This window comes from Rhagoletis pomonella, unplaced genomic scaffold (assembly GCF_013731165.1).
Source record: "Rhagoletis pomonella isolate Grant_MI unplaced genomic scaffold, Rhpom_1.0 Rhpom_scaffold_02459, whole genome shotgun sequence".
Taxonomy (NCBI): Eukaryota; Metazoa; Arthropoda; class Insecta; order Diptera; family Tephritidae; genus Rhagoletis; species Rhagoletis pomonella.
Genome location: NW_023461013.1, coordinates 7,204 through 24,237, shown reverse-complemented (window position 1 = coordinate 24,237; position 17,034 = coordinate 7,204). Strand labels below are relative to the sequence as shown.

The window sequence follows — 17,034 nt, the reverse complement described above, 5'->3', positions numbered from 1 at the left end:
AGTAATTTTTAAGCAAAAAACCAAACCGACTTCAATTCACACATACAAATTTAATAGTATCGATAATTTCTTCATGATGAAATGATCGGATCTAAACCAAATTAGTATGGGACCACCCTTGAAGTAACACCTTTCCGACAGAAAAAGACTTATCGGAATCGGTAGACGTGGTTCGACGGTTAAAAATTGCATAGGTCTTAACGGAAGCTATTTCAATACCTTATTCTTAAAAAGAAATCCGGGTTCTCTGCGACAATATCTTCAGTCTACGGAATGCGCTTGAAAAATTTAAAATAAGAGTGGGAATACCGATTTTTCAAACTTTTATAACGACTTATGCGGATCAAATCATAAAAAAATAAACTGGGCAAATCAAAGGTAATTAACATCAATATTTTAATCAATTAATCTTTATTTCCTACTTAATTTTTTAATTTATTAAAAAATTGATGTTACTTACTTTTATTTTGTCCGTTTTATTTTTTTATTAAAGGAGTCAAAGGCCGGACTCAACCAATTAAACATTTTTTTTTAGTACAGAATCCATATAAATTTTGGACCGGATTTGAGTCATTTAAGATGTCGACTATAGTAGCATTGACGTAGGGGCTAAGGCTTAGGAAATCTGATGTAAAAATTTGCCTCCTACATTTAAGGACCTCCCTAATGTACATATCTGTAAATATATATATACAAATAGAAAGAACGGAATCACAAGAGGTAATGAGAAACAACCGCTGCGCTGGTAAAATAAAAATATATTTTTCCTTTATTCAGGTACATATTACTCTTCAAATAAATGACCACCATTTTTCGTCTCTATGCTTTGAACTCCATTTATTCTCACTCATTGAATTTGGTAACCACTTTTGACGAGTGTTGATTGTAGTTTTTGTTGAGAAATACACAGAGGTTCTTCATATTTTATTATGTTAGTCTCTTTGACACTTGACGTCCACTCCCATATTTAAGCGAGGTGTAGTCGTACGTTCGAGTAGTAAAAGATAAATGCTAACACGCATTTACCCCTTCTTTGGTAATAACATTAATATTTACGTTGAACAAATGTGCATAGATACATACGTACATATGTATTAAAGGGAGAGGTATGAAACCAAGCAGGCACATAATCAGGGCTGGACTACGCCGACTGCGTAGTACCCTCGGGGTAACGTCGCGTGTTCGAATACACGAAGTTGAAGGCGAGAATTAAGCGAAAATTTATCACTGTATCTTGATGAATCTTTTAAAATTCAATACGCTAAATTACACTTTACTTTCGACTTAAACTTCGTGTTTACGAATAAGCGACGCTACCCCGAAGGTACCCGCAGTCGGCGTCGCCCAGACCTGTACATAATTCTTAAATCGATTGTATTGAGAACCCTGACTGGTATCCCTAAATTGTAGCGCTAAGCGTTGCGTTTTTCAATGCCAACGACTGCCAGCGCGCGTTATACCCAAATCAACGCGGAGTAATATTTGACGTTTTCTCAATTCCTCTCGTTTCTCCCGCTTTCTTTCCATTTTCCATTTGCTCGGCGCTAGCGCCGCGTTATTGTGGTATGCTTCATATGAGGATTTTTGATAGTTCCTCGGCGATTGACGCGCCAATTCAGGGATGTCAGTTATCGAAATACTCAAAACCATTCCATTAAAACAGGAGAACCAAACTATGTTTTAATGTGTAAACACTTTAACTCTCGGTATGGGTGAAATTTGCGTTAACATAACAGAAAATTTTTAATTTCATCTTGCGTAACCCAGCAGAAAGTCTGAAATTGCTTCTTGTGCATACAAATGAACATTTCGGGACTAGTTTCTGGGTATTTAGGCCCATTTCGGGACTAGTTTACGATTAGTTTATGCCCATTTCGGGACGAGTTCAGTATCTTTTTGTAAACTGTCAAGGGCTATTTGAATATCATTTCGGGACCTGTTCGGATCCAGTTCACTAGTTTACGACCATTTGTGGACCATTTTGGGACCAGTTCTGCACTGTTAAGACATTCATTTACGACTATTTCACGAATATTTCGGGACTAATTCGGGATCATGCTAGAACAGAATTGAGATCATTTCCGGGCTTCAGGACTATTGGAGAACTGTCTTGGGACTAGTTCGCTACCATGTTGGGTCTAATAAAGGACCATTTCGGAAGTGTTTAAAGACTTGTTCGAGATCATTTGGGGACACTTTCACGACTTTTTCCACTGCTTCAGGGCCTGTTGAGAACTATTTCAGACTTATTTCGGAACTAGTTCGCGATCGGATTTGCCCTAATGCCTCATTTACGCGTATCACTTTGGGTGTTCATCTTGGAGGAATCATCAAAAGTGAATAATTAAAATTGCTGTACACTTTAGTTTCCATCGCCTTTCAGCTTTTGATGAAACAGTCGTTCACTGTACGGATGATTCATCCAGAGTGATGGCAAAGTGTGAAGTTCAAATACCTAGTTTGCTCATCTTTATCTTTCACTAATTGGATTTCAGTCTGAAATTGTCCGAAACGAATTTTTTGTACGTGAAAAAATTTAAACAGTGAGTGATTTACTTTGGATAAAGTGTTAAAATGCCATTATTGAATTTAAATTTATAAACAGGTGGCAACCTTATTCAGAAACCAAACAAAAAAAATCCCATCTTTGCATCCAAATCCGTTCAGCCATCTCTGAGTGAAGTATTTCATTTATAAAATTTAAAACCACCCTGCATCGCTAATAACAGTTCTAACTTCGAAAAGTAATAGATGGTAGCCCTAATGAAAATTTTTTTCAAACTAAAGTTTCTTAAAACTCTTACCTTTGGCACTCATATTTTAAAATTTAATTTAACTTGTGTATACGTAAAATAAATAATACTTTCCTTAATAGGTGGCAACCCTCTTTAAATGTTCAAACTTAAATCTATTTCTGCTGGCTTTGTGACACATATTGCAATTAAATGATGAATTAAGTTAACCCTTCGTCTGACACATGAGCCCAGCCAGGCCTTTTCCATTTTCAAATTACAAAAAAAGGTACTTTCAATATAGCTAGAGGCTTGAAATTTCAGGGAGCTTACTAAAGTTTAGTGAACTACCAATCTGTAAAAAATCATGTCGATACCATATATATAAAGCTAGATATGTAGACATGTTGATTAATACATCACATTCGTAACACATAGGTCTGGCTGGACCCACATATATTCCTATGTAAGTTTTACCTAAAATGAAGGAATGCAACCGTTTCTTAAATTTTCTTTTAAATTTTTGAATTCTCATGGCAAGAGATGATATTTACATAAAATGAAGGAATGCAACGGAATGCAATGGAATATTATCCCATTACAATTTTACTCGCCTCCAAAGCTCTTCCATGTTACTGAAGCTCGCTTGCGCTATGCTAATCCTCTCTTGACCACAGCGCTCAATTTTTCGTTGGCGTTGAGGTCTGGGATTTGTACTGCCCACTGCATTACGTGAAAATTTGCTCAAGCAGCCGGCGGTGTCGAATATTTTTAGAATCCTTTGGATCTCCGTCCTGCTGGCAAACAACTTCTTCCACAGGGTTTGCGCTTTTGTCTACAAAGTCCGGCAAATTTGTTTGGAGGATATGTTCATATACCTTTTATATTAACCCTTAGCACCAAATGCCAGCAAGTAAAACATCCCAAGCCATTAAGCTGCCACTGAAATTTTGTAAAAGTCACGAGACTTGGAGCTTTTGGACTGAAAAGGGGTAATATGGTCCGATGGAACGAAAATTAATTGTTTCCAAAGCGATAAAAAGGCATATTTGTGGGAAAGACCTCATCAATATCTTCAAAAACACCATGCCAAGAAAAACGTCTAACATGGTGGCCAGCACAAATCCTAGACGTCAAAGCTATCGAAAAATTGAGCGCTGTGGTCAAGAGAGGATTAGCATAGCACAAGCGAGCTCCACTAACATGGAAGAGCTTTGGAGGCGAGTAAAATTATATTTGGGTAATATTCCAAGCGAAATTATAGAAAACTCAGTAGAGAGCATTCCCAGACGTGTGAAAATCGCTATTAAAAGCAAAGGAGTCTCCACAATCCTTTTGATATATACCTCCTAAAATCTCAAAACAGAAAAGTTCAAAACTGAGTGAAGAGAGTTGCCTTGCGTTTTTGCTGTGAATCACTTGTTAATTTTTCTGTATACTATGCTTTATACCTAAGATAATAAGGACAAATTGCTGAAAATTTCAAAGCAATCCGCTTATTATTAAAAAAGTTATGTTACTGTAAGTAATAAAACGTCGAACATGCACTCAGTTTTGATCGCCAGTGTATTTAAATAATAAAATAAAAAAAGGAAAGCTCTTAAATTAAGTAAATATTTGAATAACATACAATAAATAAGTTTAACTGAACAAATGTTGCACATAATTTCTATATAAATGTATACAATTTGCATGCGTGTCCAGCCAGACTCATGCGTATCGAATGTGCCAATCGAAACATGTCTCTGGCGGAGAGTTAACTTATGCAATAATTTGATTCAAAAATTTTTATTGAGCTTGCGGCCGTTTTAATGAAAAACTATTGTAGAGAAGCAACAACAATTTGAAAAAAAGATAGAATAATTTGATTTTAACTTTTTCAAGAGAAGGCAACCCTCTTTAAACACCTCAATAAATCCTATATGTTCAAGCTAAAGATTTCTTAATACTCGTTTGTTTAACACCCGAATTTTAGTATTTCATATAACTTGAGTATAAGATAACTAAATTCGACTTTTAAAACAGATGGCAAACCTATTCAAAATATTCTCAGCTACTACCCCCCTTACACCTATTTCATCTGGCACACATAGGGTGATACATATTTCCATTACTTTAATTCAAATTGAATTTTTTTATGCAAGTGGAAAACCTCATATATTTTAGCTAAGAAATAAAGCCTTTTCAAAACCATTTCGATTTATACAGATGTAAGAATAGTTGATTTATTATTTTAAATAACTTGAATAAAATTTGTTTAAAAGATTGCAACACTTTTCGAAAGAGCAAAACTTTATCTCATATCTTCAGGCGAAACCCTTTAAATTTACATCTCATTTTTGAAAATCGAAGGAACGGTGCAGAACTGATGACTTACAGTGGAATTCTGACAATCGCTACGCTAAATTTTCGTCGCTAAAATTGTGTAAATGAAAAGCAGTAGGGCCTAAAAGTATACAACATGGAAGAGTAACACATGCGATGCGTTATCAGCCAAATCTGGCAGTGTGGCGGGAATGCAACTAGATGTTGCGTATTGTTAGGGGCGTCTGCTGTTCTTTTGGAGATTTTTAACGATCAAAACCAGCGATAGCGAATGTTGGAATACGCCTGCGAGACAAAAAATCCCTTCGCGTATTATATATATATATATCTCAATTAAGACCCAATAGGCTTTGGCCTAGGGTGGCCAGATATGTATTAGGAGCGGCCAATATGGCGGAAAAATCCATTGATGGTAGCAAGACTTAATATGGCAACACTTAACCCTTAAAAGCTTTGTGGTTGTAAAAAGACCCAGATCTAAGGAACTTTATAATACATTTAATTTTATTACTAACCTGAAGAAGTTAGGCACGTCAGATAATAACCCACTCTCGCCTACAATTCGGCTGGTAATAGGGTTCATTGCAGGATACTGCCTAATGGGCAAACACAGAAGCAGCGGCGAATAACTACAATCACAGCTGTCGTGATGATGAAATTTAGAGCAACGACCGCTTTATTTACCACTGCCCTGTGCTAGCTAAACTTAGGCGATGGTTTCCCCATTAGTAGCTTTTCCGACTGTCTGTTGGACCTTAGCTCGGCGAAAAAGTGCGCACAACAATGCTTCTAAAGCCAAACCTCTCTTTTTCGTTCTTTTTCTAGATAAACAGACGAAATTAACAATGAGTCAATTTCATACATGGTGTTCCAGCGAGACCCCTTAGTCCTAAGATTGACTCCGTTCGGGACGTAGATTGTGGTAATCATCTCAACCTTTAGGAAATAAAATATAAAATTAATTTTCTATTTAGAAATTTTTCTTCAAAAGCTACTTAACAGAAATCTTCAAACAAAACAAATCCAAATCGAAAGTTTTAAAGTCTTCAGTAATGAATGCTAATCGATCGGTATTATGGTAAAGAACGTCTACTACTTCGAGATATTCGATTGAAATGTTAACAAACACCGCTATACATATGTATGTATATATGTACATATGTATATATATATGTGTTATACAAAATATCCTGCAGGCTATGCAAATAAATTTCACAGTAACATATATCAGCAGTTTTGTTTTAATTTTATTTTTTAAATTATTTAAAATTTTTACGGCCTATTCAACCGTGCTGTCCTTTTTTCAAATGTCATATGAAAATAAATACCAAACACTTCTCCGTTGCGCATTTCGAGAGATGTACGTGTGAATGTTCAGAGCACAATTTTTATGGACGTACCATTTTCACTTGACATGTCCAGCAGGAGAGCTTTCAATCACGAAGCGAATAAATAAACCACACGCAGATGCACACATCGACATTCGCTTCGGTTGCACTTCCGCTAAGAAAAAAAATTTAATACTTAAACAAACAAACAAGAGGTGCTGGCACAACAATAATAAACGGCTGCAGTTCAGCGCAAAAGCAATATCTTGCCGTTTATTTACCGGCGGCTGGTTTGTTGGTTTTTTATTTGTCCTGCTGACACAGCATTTCATGAAATTCAATTAAAATTCAGCTGCCCAAATGCACCTGCATCACATTGTTGTTGTGGTGCGCTATTTGTTTGTGCACGCCTCTTGTTTTTTGTTGTTTGTTCTGTTGCTCCACGTTTGTCCATTTCAAAGCTTTTGTTTTGCAGCTATGTATTGTCATTTTTTCACAGTGCATCCTTGGTTTATGTTTTTACAAATTCTACCTTCGGTTATTGTGTTAGCCAACAACAGCCGAAACAACGGTGAGGCTGCTGTTTTTTGTCACTCGTAGCTGTTTGATTTTGTGTCGTCCTACAATGCGTTATGTCCACGTAGATTGTGGCATTTCCGTTCTATCAAATGCCATGATCAGAAGTGAGCGCATGTCTCTTGAGCTTTCAAGTGCTTACGGGATAAAAGTACTCAAGCGAGTTGTTATCGACAGTGTCACAATTGTGGGTATTACTTCAGTAGCATTTCGCTGAGCTTTCAAATGTTAAGAAGTAATCTGAGTTCGTTAAGAATCCAAAGAATTTAACCTCAAAAAATTGGTTTGCTTTCACTTTCTTATATAGTTATACGATTTTAAAAAATCTTCAATGACAATAATCGCCGGCCACTTGTTACACAACTCATCGGCTCAATGACATTCGAAATCAACTTTTTAAGCAAACAGTAAATTTCTCGCACAACTTCTTTAAAAGAGGAACAACTCGATAAAATGTAGGTCGGTTTTTTTTGCATAAATAAATTCGTAGGATTTATCTCTGTTTAATGCAAATATCACTGTCGTTATGATTATATTTTCTAAATAGAAAACTACTGTATTAATTGCTCTGCATATGTATGACCCACAACCATTTGTAGTGCCGTTTGATTTTTAGTTATGTCCCTTTCGTAGAGAGTGCGTGATATTCATACATATTTATTGAGTAATTTGGGGGGTCGTAGGGAAGCAGTTATATCTGAGGCCGTCAAAGTTTTTAATGTGTTTTCCAAAAATTTCGGACAAATTAGTCTCACTTAACCCTTTCCGGTCAAATCCGTCCATGAATATAAAAATTTTTCCTCTTAATGACAAGGTTCATAGAGCCTCATAATACCAAAAGTAAAGAAAAAATATTCAAAAGTTGTTTTGGGTAGCTATTAGGGCTACCTCAAATTTGTGCAATATATTGTACAAAAGTCCGCAAAGGAGAAGAAGCACTCAAGAAAACTCAATAAATATTTCACTAAGTTTGACGGAATAAAACTTTCATTGAAAATGAACTTATGTATGTACAAAATAATTGCTTTTACTGCAGATATGTTGAAATGAATATTTTATATCTTTTTAAGTATATTTAGTTAAGATTTGCATGAAAAATTGTAAATTTTCTCCATGAGAAGAGAATTATATAAAGACATTTTGAAAAACTTCAGATACAATTACAATATAAAATACAAATTACCCGTTTTAATAAACCTCCCCGGCTTTTCTGCCTTCAGTAGATCAAGAAATCAAGAACCTACCCTTTGCTACAACAACAGCGCACAAGTTCTTCAAAAACCACGGCAAAAACCACCCTAATTGCCTGTTCAACTGCAGCCTTTGCGGACGTTTGTACAATATATTGTACAAGACACTTACAGCCTTTCAGTGCATTTTATTTTGACCACTCGGGAAAAATATTTTAAATCATGATAGTTTAATTTTAGCATTTTTATATGATGAAATGCTTTTTATATTTCCATACTATGTGCTTTTATTAGCGCTTTTACTTGACTTTCACGTATTTTTTGTACAGTAAAATACCACAACTTGCGTGTCACTGGAAGTTTATAAAATGATCTATTTTTAAATTAAATTCTAAAAATATTTTTGAAACGTTTTCGATTTTGAAATTTACGTTAACCATTCGGGACATTCAAAAACTTCATATAGTTTAAATTATTTTCAAAAATATTAATAAGATTTTTAGTAGCACGCTTCCACTGTTACAAAAAATTAAATGTATGTACAATATATTGTACAAATGCAGGGAAAGGGTTAATAGTAGCAAAAATAACAATTTGACGCTTACACATTTGATAAGTGTTTGGCCGACCTTCTCTTCCGATTTCTGGCAAGCGTCTTGATGTTATTAGACAAATGGTCCCGATTCAGTAATAAAAGGTTTGCTCAAAAAACAGTTTCTCGCTTCCTCTTGACAAAATCGGCTCCCTTAGCAAGGCACTGTGTGTGGGTTCGTGTGTGTGTGCAAAGCTTTTGTAAGGGAGCTAAGGGAGTGTCCAAACTCTAATGTCACTAATGAGCAAACCTTTAATTATTGAATCGTGGGTGGGACGTACAATTTTTAGCCACTTCTGAACGTCAAACGGATTTTTATGAGAAGATTTTTCATGTCAGAAATACACTAGGATGTTTGCTATTGCCTGCCAACGGGCGACTCGCTGTTTTAAATGTTGTTCACAACGTTGCCAGATTCATAGTTATAACTGCAAATTACAGTTTTTTACTCCAGCTTATAGTTCTTTAAATTTTCTCCTAGTACACCTTACAGTTTTTTCGAAAGTTTTGATTTGAACGAATAACTTAAAAATTATCTTTGGGTATTTTGTAAGTCAATGTTTAAGATAAAACTCGAACAATTAAGGAGCAGCGTTTCCTCATTTAAAAGAAATGGATATAGCTGTGCCTTGCAAATTACAGCACTCTCTGGTATTTTTAGAAGTAAACTTTTCTTAAAAAAATACTTTTGGAGGTACTAAATTTTAGGTATCGAACTACATAAATGCTCGAAAAGAATATCAAAGAAATTTACAAAAACGCTCCATTTTATAAATTATATTTTTGTTGAGTTAAGTATAATTTAAAAGCTTTATATTATTTTATTTTATATATATATATATATGTTTGATAAATTAAAAAAAAAACCTTAATTTTTCAAAATCTCTTTTCGTTTTTGAAGGTTACAGTGTTTTGGTCGTCAACACAGTTGATTCCGCGGAAATTTACAGTTAAAAAAGATCTGGCTACACTGGTTTTCCGGCGCATATCTAACCACTCAGCCGGTTGTGTTAGAAATTATACTTGAATTTCATTTCACTTTATTCAAAATTGTCCTTAAGTCGTCCGGAATCGGTTTTCAAAAAGCCATGAATTTGTTCCGAAATGATATTGAACAAGTCCCGAAATCGTCCCTTACTAGTCATAAAATAATCCCGAACCAGCACCAAAATGATCCCGAACCAGCACCAAAATGATCCCAAACTATTACCGAAACTTTCCTGAAATAATCCTGAACTAGTCACGAAATTGTCGTGAAATAATCCCGACAAGAACCCGAACTTGTCCCGAATAAATACTAAAATAGTTCTGAACTAATATCAAGTGGTCTAGGGCTAGACCCGAAATAGCTCCGAAATGGTCCTTAGCAGGTCCTGCAACGATCCCGAAATGATACCGATCTACCCCCGAAATGGCTCTGAAATAGTCCTGAACAGGGCCCGAAAAAGTCGAAAAGTTCTCTACTTGTTCCGAGATGATTTAAAGCAAGTCTTTAAACGGTGCCGAAATGGTCCCTTATGAGCACCAAAATGATTCCCCAAAAGTCCCGAAATGGGACTGAAATAATTCCGACTAGTATCCAAATGGTCCTGAACTAGGAGAAAAATGATCCCGATCTAGTCCCTACATTTTTCCGAACTTTGCGCAAATGGTCCAGAATTTGTCCCGAAATGGCCCTGAACAGAGCCGAAAATAGACCTAAACTAGTCGTGAACTAGTTCCGAAATAGCCCTGAATAGTCCCGTAATTTTCTCTTGTGGACACAAGAAGCAATTACTGATTCTATGTTGCAGCTACAAATTAAGGAGAGTTAAGATCTTTGCAAATAAACAAGTTAAATAAAAGCTTGTAAAAAGGTTGTAACTATCCGCCTATTTCAAAATCTAACTTGTGGAGTATTTTCGCGTCAAACAAATTTTCCTCCTTTTTAAGTGCTAAAATTTTTGTTGTACATACGTTTTTTTTTTTAAATATGTACTACAATTTAAAATGGTTATAATTGGCAAATTTCCCAAATGTTATCTCCAACATTGTATCGATGCTTTTCACTCACCTGGTATATTCGCATATGCGGTTTTTGCCAGAAAAACCAGCAATAATATGATAAATTGGTTGACTTTAACCAACAGACTTGGATTTTTGTTGTTGCTGCTGCTGCTGCCACTACTACTCCTTTCACTGCTGCAATCCAATTGCTCTCTATTGCTCTGGTTGATTTCAAAATTCAAATTTTCAGTAATTGTTTGGAATTTCGTTGATTTGCGGTTGACAAGTGATTTCGAAATTGTTTGTAAATTACTGTTGGTTTTTGTTGTTCCTGTTGCTGTTGCTGTTCTTTTTGGTAAAGTTATTGTTGGATTGTTGATATACGTATCTTGTATTGTTGTACAACAATTTGTATTTATGTTTTTGTTGTAGTTGTTTGTGGCGAACGATGATCGCGACCGGCTTAATGCCTGACACCACCGGTAAGACCCAGGGTCCGCACACACGCCCATGCCTCTGGTCCCATAGTCAATGCCGCTAACGGATCGTCCTCATTGCAGCGGCGTCATCTGAAAGAAGGCAACGTAAAACGAGTAGGTGAGAAAAATATACATATGTATATTTTGTTTAAATTGAAGGGAATACGAGTAGCGATTTTAAGATATAAGGATTATTACAAGTGAATAACTTGATGAAAATTATGGGTCATAAATTGAATCTTTCGGGATATATAAAAGCCTTTGGTGTGTTGAAATTTTTAAGTAAAATTTTCACTGCAAATACTTTCTCATTTTCAATTTCAGCAGTTTTCCGTATGTAAGTACATAAGTAGTACATATGTATATAGTAGGAATGTTAATCCCGGGATCCCGGCCATTTTGAGGTCCCAAAAATCCCGGGATTATTGGCAAATAATATCAATATATCCGCGAAACCATGGGCCAAATACAGTAAAATTACATTTTTAGTTTTTCACTCTGACTTCAGTAATTAAAAATTATTTAAAAAATTCAGAGAAATGTGCTTAGAGAAGAGGTATGGTTATCAAATTAAACAGATTCAAGTTTTTGGTGCAGAAGGACTGGTAAATATTCAAAATGTCCTTTTAAAATTTTAGCCTTGAAATTTCGCAGTATTTGTTTTTGAAAAAATTATATTTTAAGGATACAAACTTGATAACAGCCGCGAATTTCGTCCTTCTAACTTTATCAGCTTAAAAAATTATATATTCGTCCTTGTGAAACCAAAAAATTTTATTTTTTTTTAATTCTAAAAAAATTCCTCTTGCATTTGGCACCCATATCTTTATTCTACATTGCATTGAATTTTTTAAATAATTTGGGATTGTGATAACGACATCCGGAAAATCCGGGGATCAGAAAAGCTGAAAGCAAGAATGATTAAATTTCTAAATGATAGAATGATAGAGTGATTTTCTGCTTCGAGCCTTGTATGTATGTACGCATTTTAAAAGATATATACAAATGTAAATATACTATATATGTTTACGAAAATTTTTGTGTGTTTTTTCCAATTTGTTTGCCATCACTTGCATACATACATATGTATGTATTTGTTCATTAGTTTCTACTATTTGACAAATCGTTTTCGTTGTTGACCACAAAACAAAATTCTGAAAATTTCAAATTTTCCACTTAGACAAAAAATCCTTTGCCATACTCCTGTCATGTCGCCGAAATACGCCCAATCATAAATATTCAAAACCAATGGCAAAGCTATTTAAGAATTTCCATTCCTATGCTTTCTTTTTTGTATTCCATTGCTCCGAACATGCTCTACTTTCATTTCATTCACCAAAAGAAGCAATGGCTGCTAATCAATAGCCAAATGCAATACAATCACAAGAAAGGACATTTTGTAGACCCGATATCTGTGTTCGACAAGAAAATTGAATTTGTGGTTTGGTTTCCGTTGCGGGCGAATTGCAAAAATATCAAAATTGAGCTTGTGTATTTTTGTTTTCGAAAATTGGAAATTTGTGTTTGTTTTGCAAATAGTAGTGTGACATAATTCGCAATGTAAATTCAGTAAATACGTATAAATATGAATGAGTAAAAGCAATTAAATTGCATTGGTTTGGTGGGGAAAACGACTTTTGTACTTTTCTAAAAACAAAAAGCAGGAGAATTAATCTTTCACAAAAAAAAAGAAAAAAGCGGTTTAGTTTGAATTCGGAGAATGAATGCAGCAGGACATTCAAACGTTGACAGTAAACAAACGAATTTGGTTTGTATTATTTACATAAATATCTTTGCTACTGACTTGGCTGTATAATGGTACAAATATGTAGAACAAGAAAATAAATAAAAAATAGTAAATTAATAGAAAGCAAGAGGTGAACGTATTAATATTTATTCCAATAGTGTTATTAAGCTTTGTACCAGGGTTATGTTTTTTTTAGGGAAAATGGAGAAAGCAACAATGTCTAAGAGGTAGAAGCTAAAGCTTCTATTTCGGAGATCACCACATCTCCTCATACAATTTTTTTTCAATTCCTGCTAAAGTCTAGGGAAAGTCGAGCATTGAGGTCTGCTATACGCTGTGTTTTAGGCGACATTAGAAGTCATCTTGTGACTTTCCCAAGAGAAGTATTTTCTCAAGTTTTTAGCTTCGTCCACTGTGTCCTGTTGTTCCATACTAAGGACCGTCTGCAACCCAATCAATTAATTCTTCGTCCACCGTTTTAGTATCTGTGCAGCGAGGATCGAGAAATGATGCCGAGGGCTCTTTGCAAATTCAACACTATTTACATAGTTCTCCCACGGAAGCGGTGCCATTAGCCACATCCTTGCGAGGGTTGGGCACTTCCACAGAAAGTATTCGACTGTCGCCTTTGAGCCCTCGTAGGCCAATCCTTTCGGCATCTACCCCAACGTACCAGAGCCCTGTCCATATTGCCGTCAGTTTTTAGATATTTTCTTTGCTCATTCTCAAAAGAGACCTACTTTTAAGTGGTAATATGATACCCAAAATTACCTCCTCTATCTAGCTTTTGGGTGATAAATTTCGGCAATACCGTCCTAAATGTCCCTAAGCGAGGAACCCATGTCCACCGCGTGGGACACATTCAATGCAGAGCCGCACTTCGCTAGTTCATCCGCTGTTTTGTTTCCGTAAATCTTTTTATATTCCGGGACCCATATTAGGTTAATCTCGTGCTGATCGAAAATCTAGGCCAGACGTAGAAGAGTGTACCTGAAATGCCACATAAGAAGATATTCATTCTCGAATGTGCCTTACTACATCCTTAATTGCAAACGTTTCAGCCTGGAAAATGCTTGCATGGTCTCGTAGGCGGATGGATACCTTTAGGTTGTATTGCTCAATGAAAACCTCTGCATCAACCCGCATTCCACCTTGATGTGCGGAGTTTGTGACGAAACCTGGTGGTGGATAGGATATATTCTGTAGGCAGTGCTTCACTTTCCCCATATATTGCCTAACATTATCTTGGCTGCATGGCGAGCCACCAAGGCCTACCTTACACGCTCTTCAATGCTTAGCTTCCAATAAAGTTTGAATAACTCCAAACTATTTCACCTTGTTTGTTCCTCGAAATGAGGCCCTTTTTATTTGTGAAAATCATAAAAATGTCAGTTTACGCTAAGAGAGCAATTTATGTTCGAGGAACCTACCATCTTTTGAGCCCTTTCCATAATGTGCTACATCGTCGGGACTAGGAAAATCTGAAATCTCTTCAATGCTGGAGACTTTTTGCATCAGTGTGCAAGGCCAGGCTAGAAATTGAGATTAACCACAATATAAGTCCCTAACGAAGAGCTTGCATTGAAATGGGTTAAGCCAATTTCGTTAATATTGAATTCATTCCTCAGAAAATTTCACCTTTGGCGTAATATTTCTTAGTCATCAGTGCACTTACTTCCTAATTTTATGTTAATAATATCTGTTACTTGTTGTATTGTGTTCATATGTATGTACATATTTATTTGTTCTTCCTTTGTAAGTTCTTTTGTTTTACTTTCCGCATTACAAGTTGTAAAATTAGCTGTTTAATTCTGTCTCATACTTCGATCTCCTTTAACTGCTTATTGACACCTTCATAGTGATTTTGAGCATTGATAAAAAGTTTTGCATTTCCACACTACAATAAATACAATACAAAAGCAAACACATCCGTTTCGGTTTCAACGAAGAAAGTTTTCTTTTGTTAACGCCTAAATGTACTATACTGGTAATACTTGAACACGCTTCAATGCTCGTACACAACAATCGGGCGTAGGTGTAAGATCTCGTGTCGGTACCTTTATTGTTTTATCAGATGGAATATACAGATGTACATATGTACTTAGATGCAAATACATGTGCCAGCCTTTTATTTAACCCAATGCATATTACATATTTATAAGCGTTGGGTGTTAGTAGTTCTTTCAAATTCATGAAATTCTCTACTTTTACCCACCTTTTGTACCATTAAAACTTGTATTGCTGTTTGCCGACGCCTATTTGTATGTAATACTTTTCTGAATTTTGGCGAGAGGCAAAGCGGCTTACGTCAATGAAGTTCAATAGGAAGTTGCTCACGCTTTCCTGTGTATGCAAACATGCAAATGTGTGTATATTAGGGTAGGTTCACAAAAAATCTATATATTAATACGCTAATATAAATTTTGTCTACGTTTAGCGATTCTACGAGCCGATTGAAAGCTGCGGCCAAAACCGTCGTTTAATATTTTCCGTAATTGTGTATGGTTATTGTTGCAACCTGTTCAGTTTGAGCTGTTTTCGCATTTTGTTGTTTTAGTTTTTATTTGAAATCCCACTTTGTAATAAATATACATGTGAAGATGAAGAAATAAATGATAGCGATGAAGACAAAACAGAGAAGTGAATATTAAGACGAAAATGGAGACAATGAGAGATAAATAATAATTAGGGGAACACTGTAAGAGTAAGAAAAATAATTGAAATTTTTCTATAGGAAACGAAATAAATTCAGTTACAAATGTTATCGAAATTTATCGAATCGTCGAAGTGTACATTTATCGAAATTTATCGAGTTATCGATGCTTATTGAATTATCGATAGGTACCATATAATTCAAATTCATCAATGTTTATTGAGTTGTCGAAATTTATAGAGACTGAATTTTAATTTTCGAAATTTACTATAAAAATGTATGGGATTATCGAAGTTTGTCAAGTTAAAGAAGTTGATCAAGTTATCGATAGTTATTGAATTATCATTATTTATAAAGTTAACGAAATTTATCGAGTTGTCGTAATGCATCGAGTTCTTTCAATTAACAAAGTTATCGATAATTATTGATTTATTTGATCGAAGTTTATGGAATTTTCAAAATATATCCCGTTATCGAAATTTCAAAGATACATAAGTTTATCGAATTATTAGTGCTTATCGAATTTTATTTATTTTTTTAACATAGTGTAATGTAGTAATAATGTAGTTTAATGTAGTCAGAATTTGTCGATAGATTTCGAAAACTATGGAGCTGTCGAAATTAACCGAGTTATCGAAAATTTTAAAGGAATCCATAGTTTATCGAGTTATCTATTTATATCGGGATATGTACATTTTTGAGTTATCGAAATTTATCGAGCCTTCGAATTTCGCAGTTGTAGAAATAAGTCCAGTTATCGAATTTTGTTGATTTTTGTGCTTTTGAATTAATCGTGTTATCGATATGTAACAAGTTATTGAAATGTATCGATAAACTGGAATGTATCGGGTCAATTACAAGTCCTGCCGAAGTCCTCCAAAGACCTTCAATGGTATAATTGCTTATTTTAATTTTTTTCAATAACATATTGGGTATTATTACAGGAAGTCTCATGAAGAGAAACAGAGTTATCCGATAGAAAAATATTAATTTTTAAGAATTCTATACCATTTCGACGAAAATTTTTTCCTCTCAATATACATGGAAGATTTTGAACGCTGTGAGTGACCTGTAAATATTTTTTGATTTCAAAGAAAAAAACAGGGGCATATTTTTTTGTAATAAAACAATCGTTGGGACTGAGGACATTAAAATTTCGAATTTACCTTTTTTTACCACCCTAGTGTACGTATGAACCAAGGCCTATCGATAAGATCTACATAAATACATACCTACAATTGTTAGCTCAAATGTTAATGCTTAAATATAGCATCTATTTATGTGTGTATGTTGTGTATTGTTGTGCATCAGACTGAATAATTAACCGAATTTTGCATCGCAATTTACCTTGAACTTTTCCTGACTTTAATTCGCAAATTGTATTGGCCCGAACATTGTGGATTATTTTCAGGGGAGTAAATGTGAC

At 35.0% G+C, this 17,034-nt stretch overlaps 1 protein-coding gene across 1 annotated transcript; it reads right to left on the bottom strand.

Moving 5' to 3' along the window:
- Positions 1 to 5,613: 5,613 nt before the first annotated feature.
- Positions 5,614 to 11,302, bottom strand: LOC118753437 (protein turtle-like). Its single transcript, XM_036488315.1, has 2 exons — positions 10,797 to 11,302; positions 5,614 to 5,993 (listed from the first exon to the last, which is right to left on the bottom strand). Exons 1-2 carry the CDS (start codon positions 11,239 to 11,241, stop codon positions 5,989 to 5,991), a joined length of 450 nt encoding a protein of 149 aa, XP_036344208.1. The 5' UTR covers positions 11,242 to 11,302; the 3' UTR covers positions 5,614 to 5,988.
- Between the last annotated feature and the right edge of the window lie 5,732 nt (positions 11,303 to 17,034).

What these genes read in the sequence shown, in the direction of transcription:
- LOC118753437 (XM_036488315.1), bottom strand. Translation starts at nt 11,241, where the DNA reads ATGGGCGTGTGTGCGGACCCTGGGTCTTACCGGTGGTGTCAGGCATTA.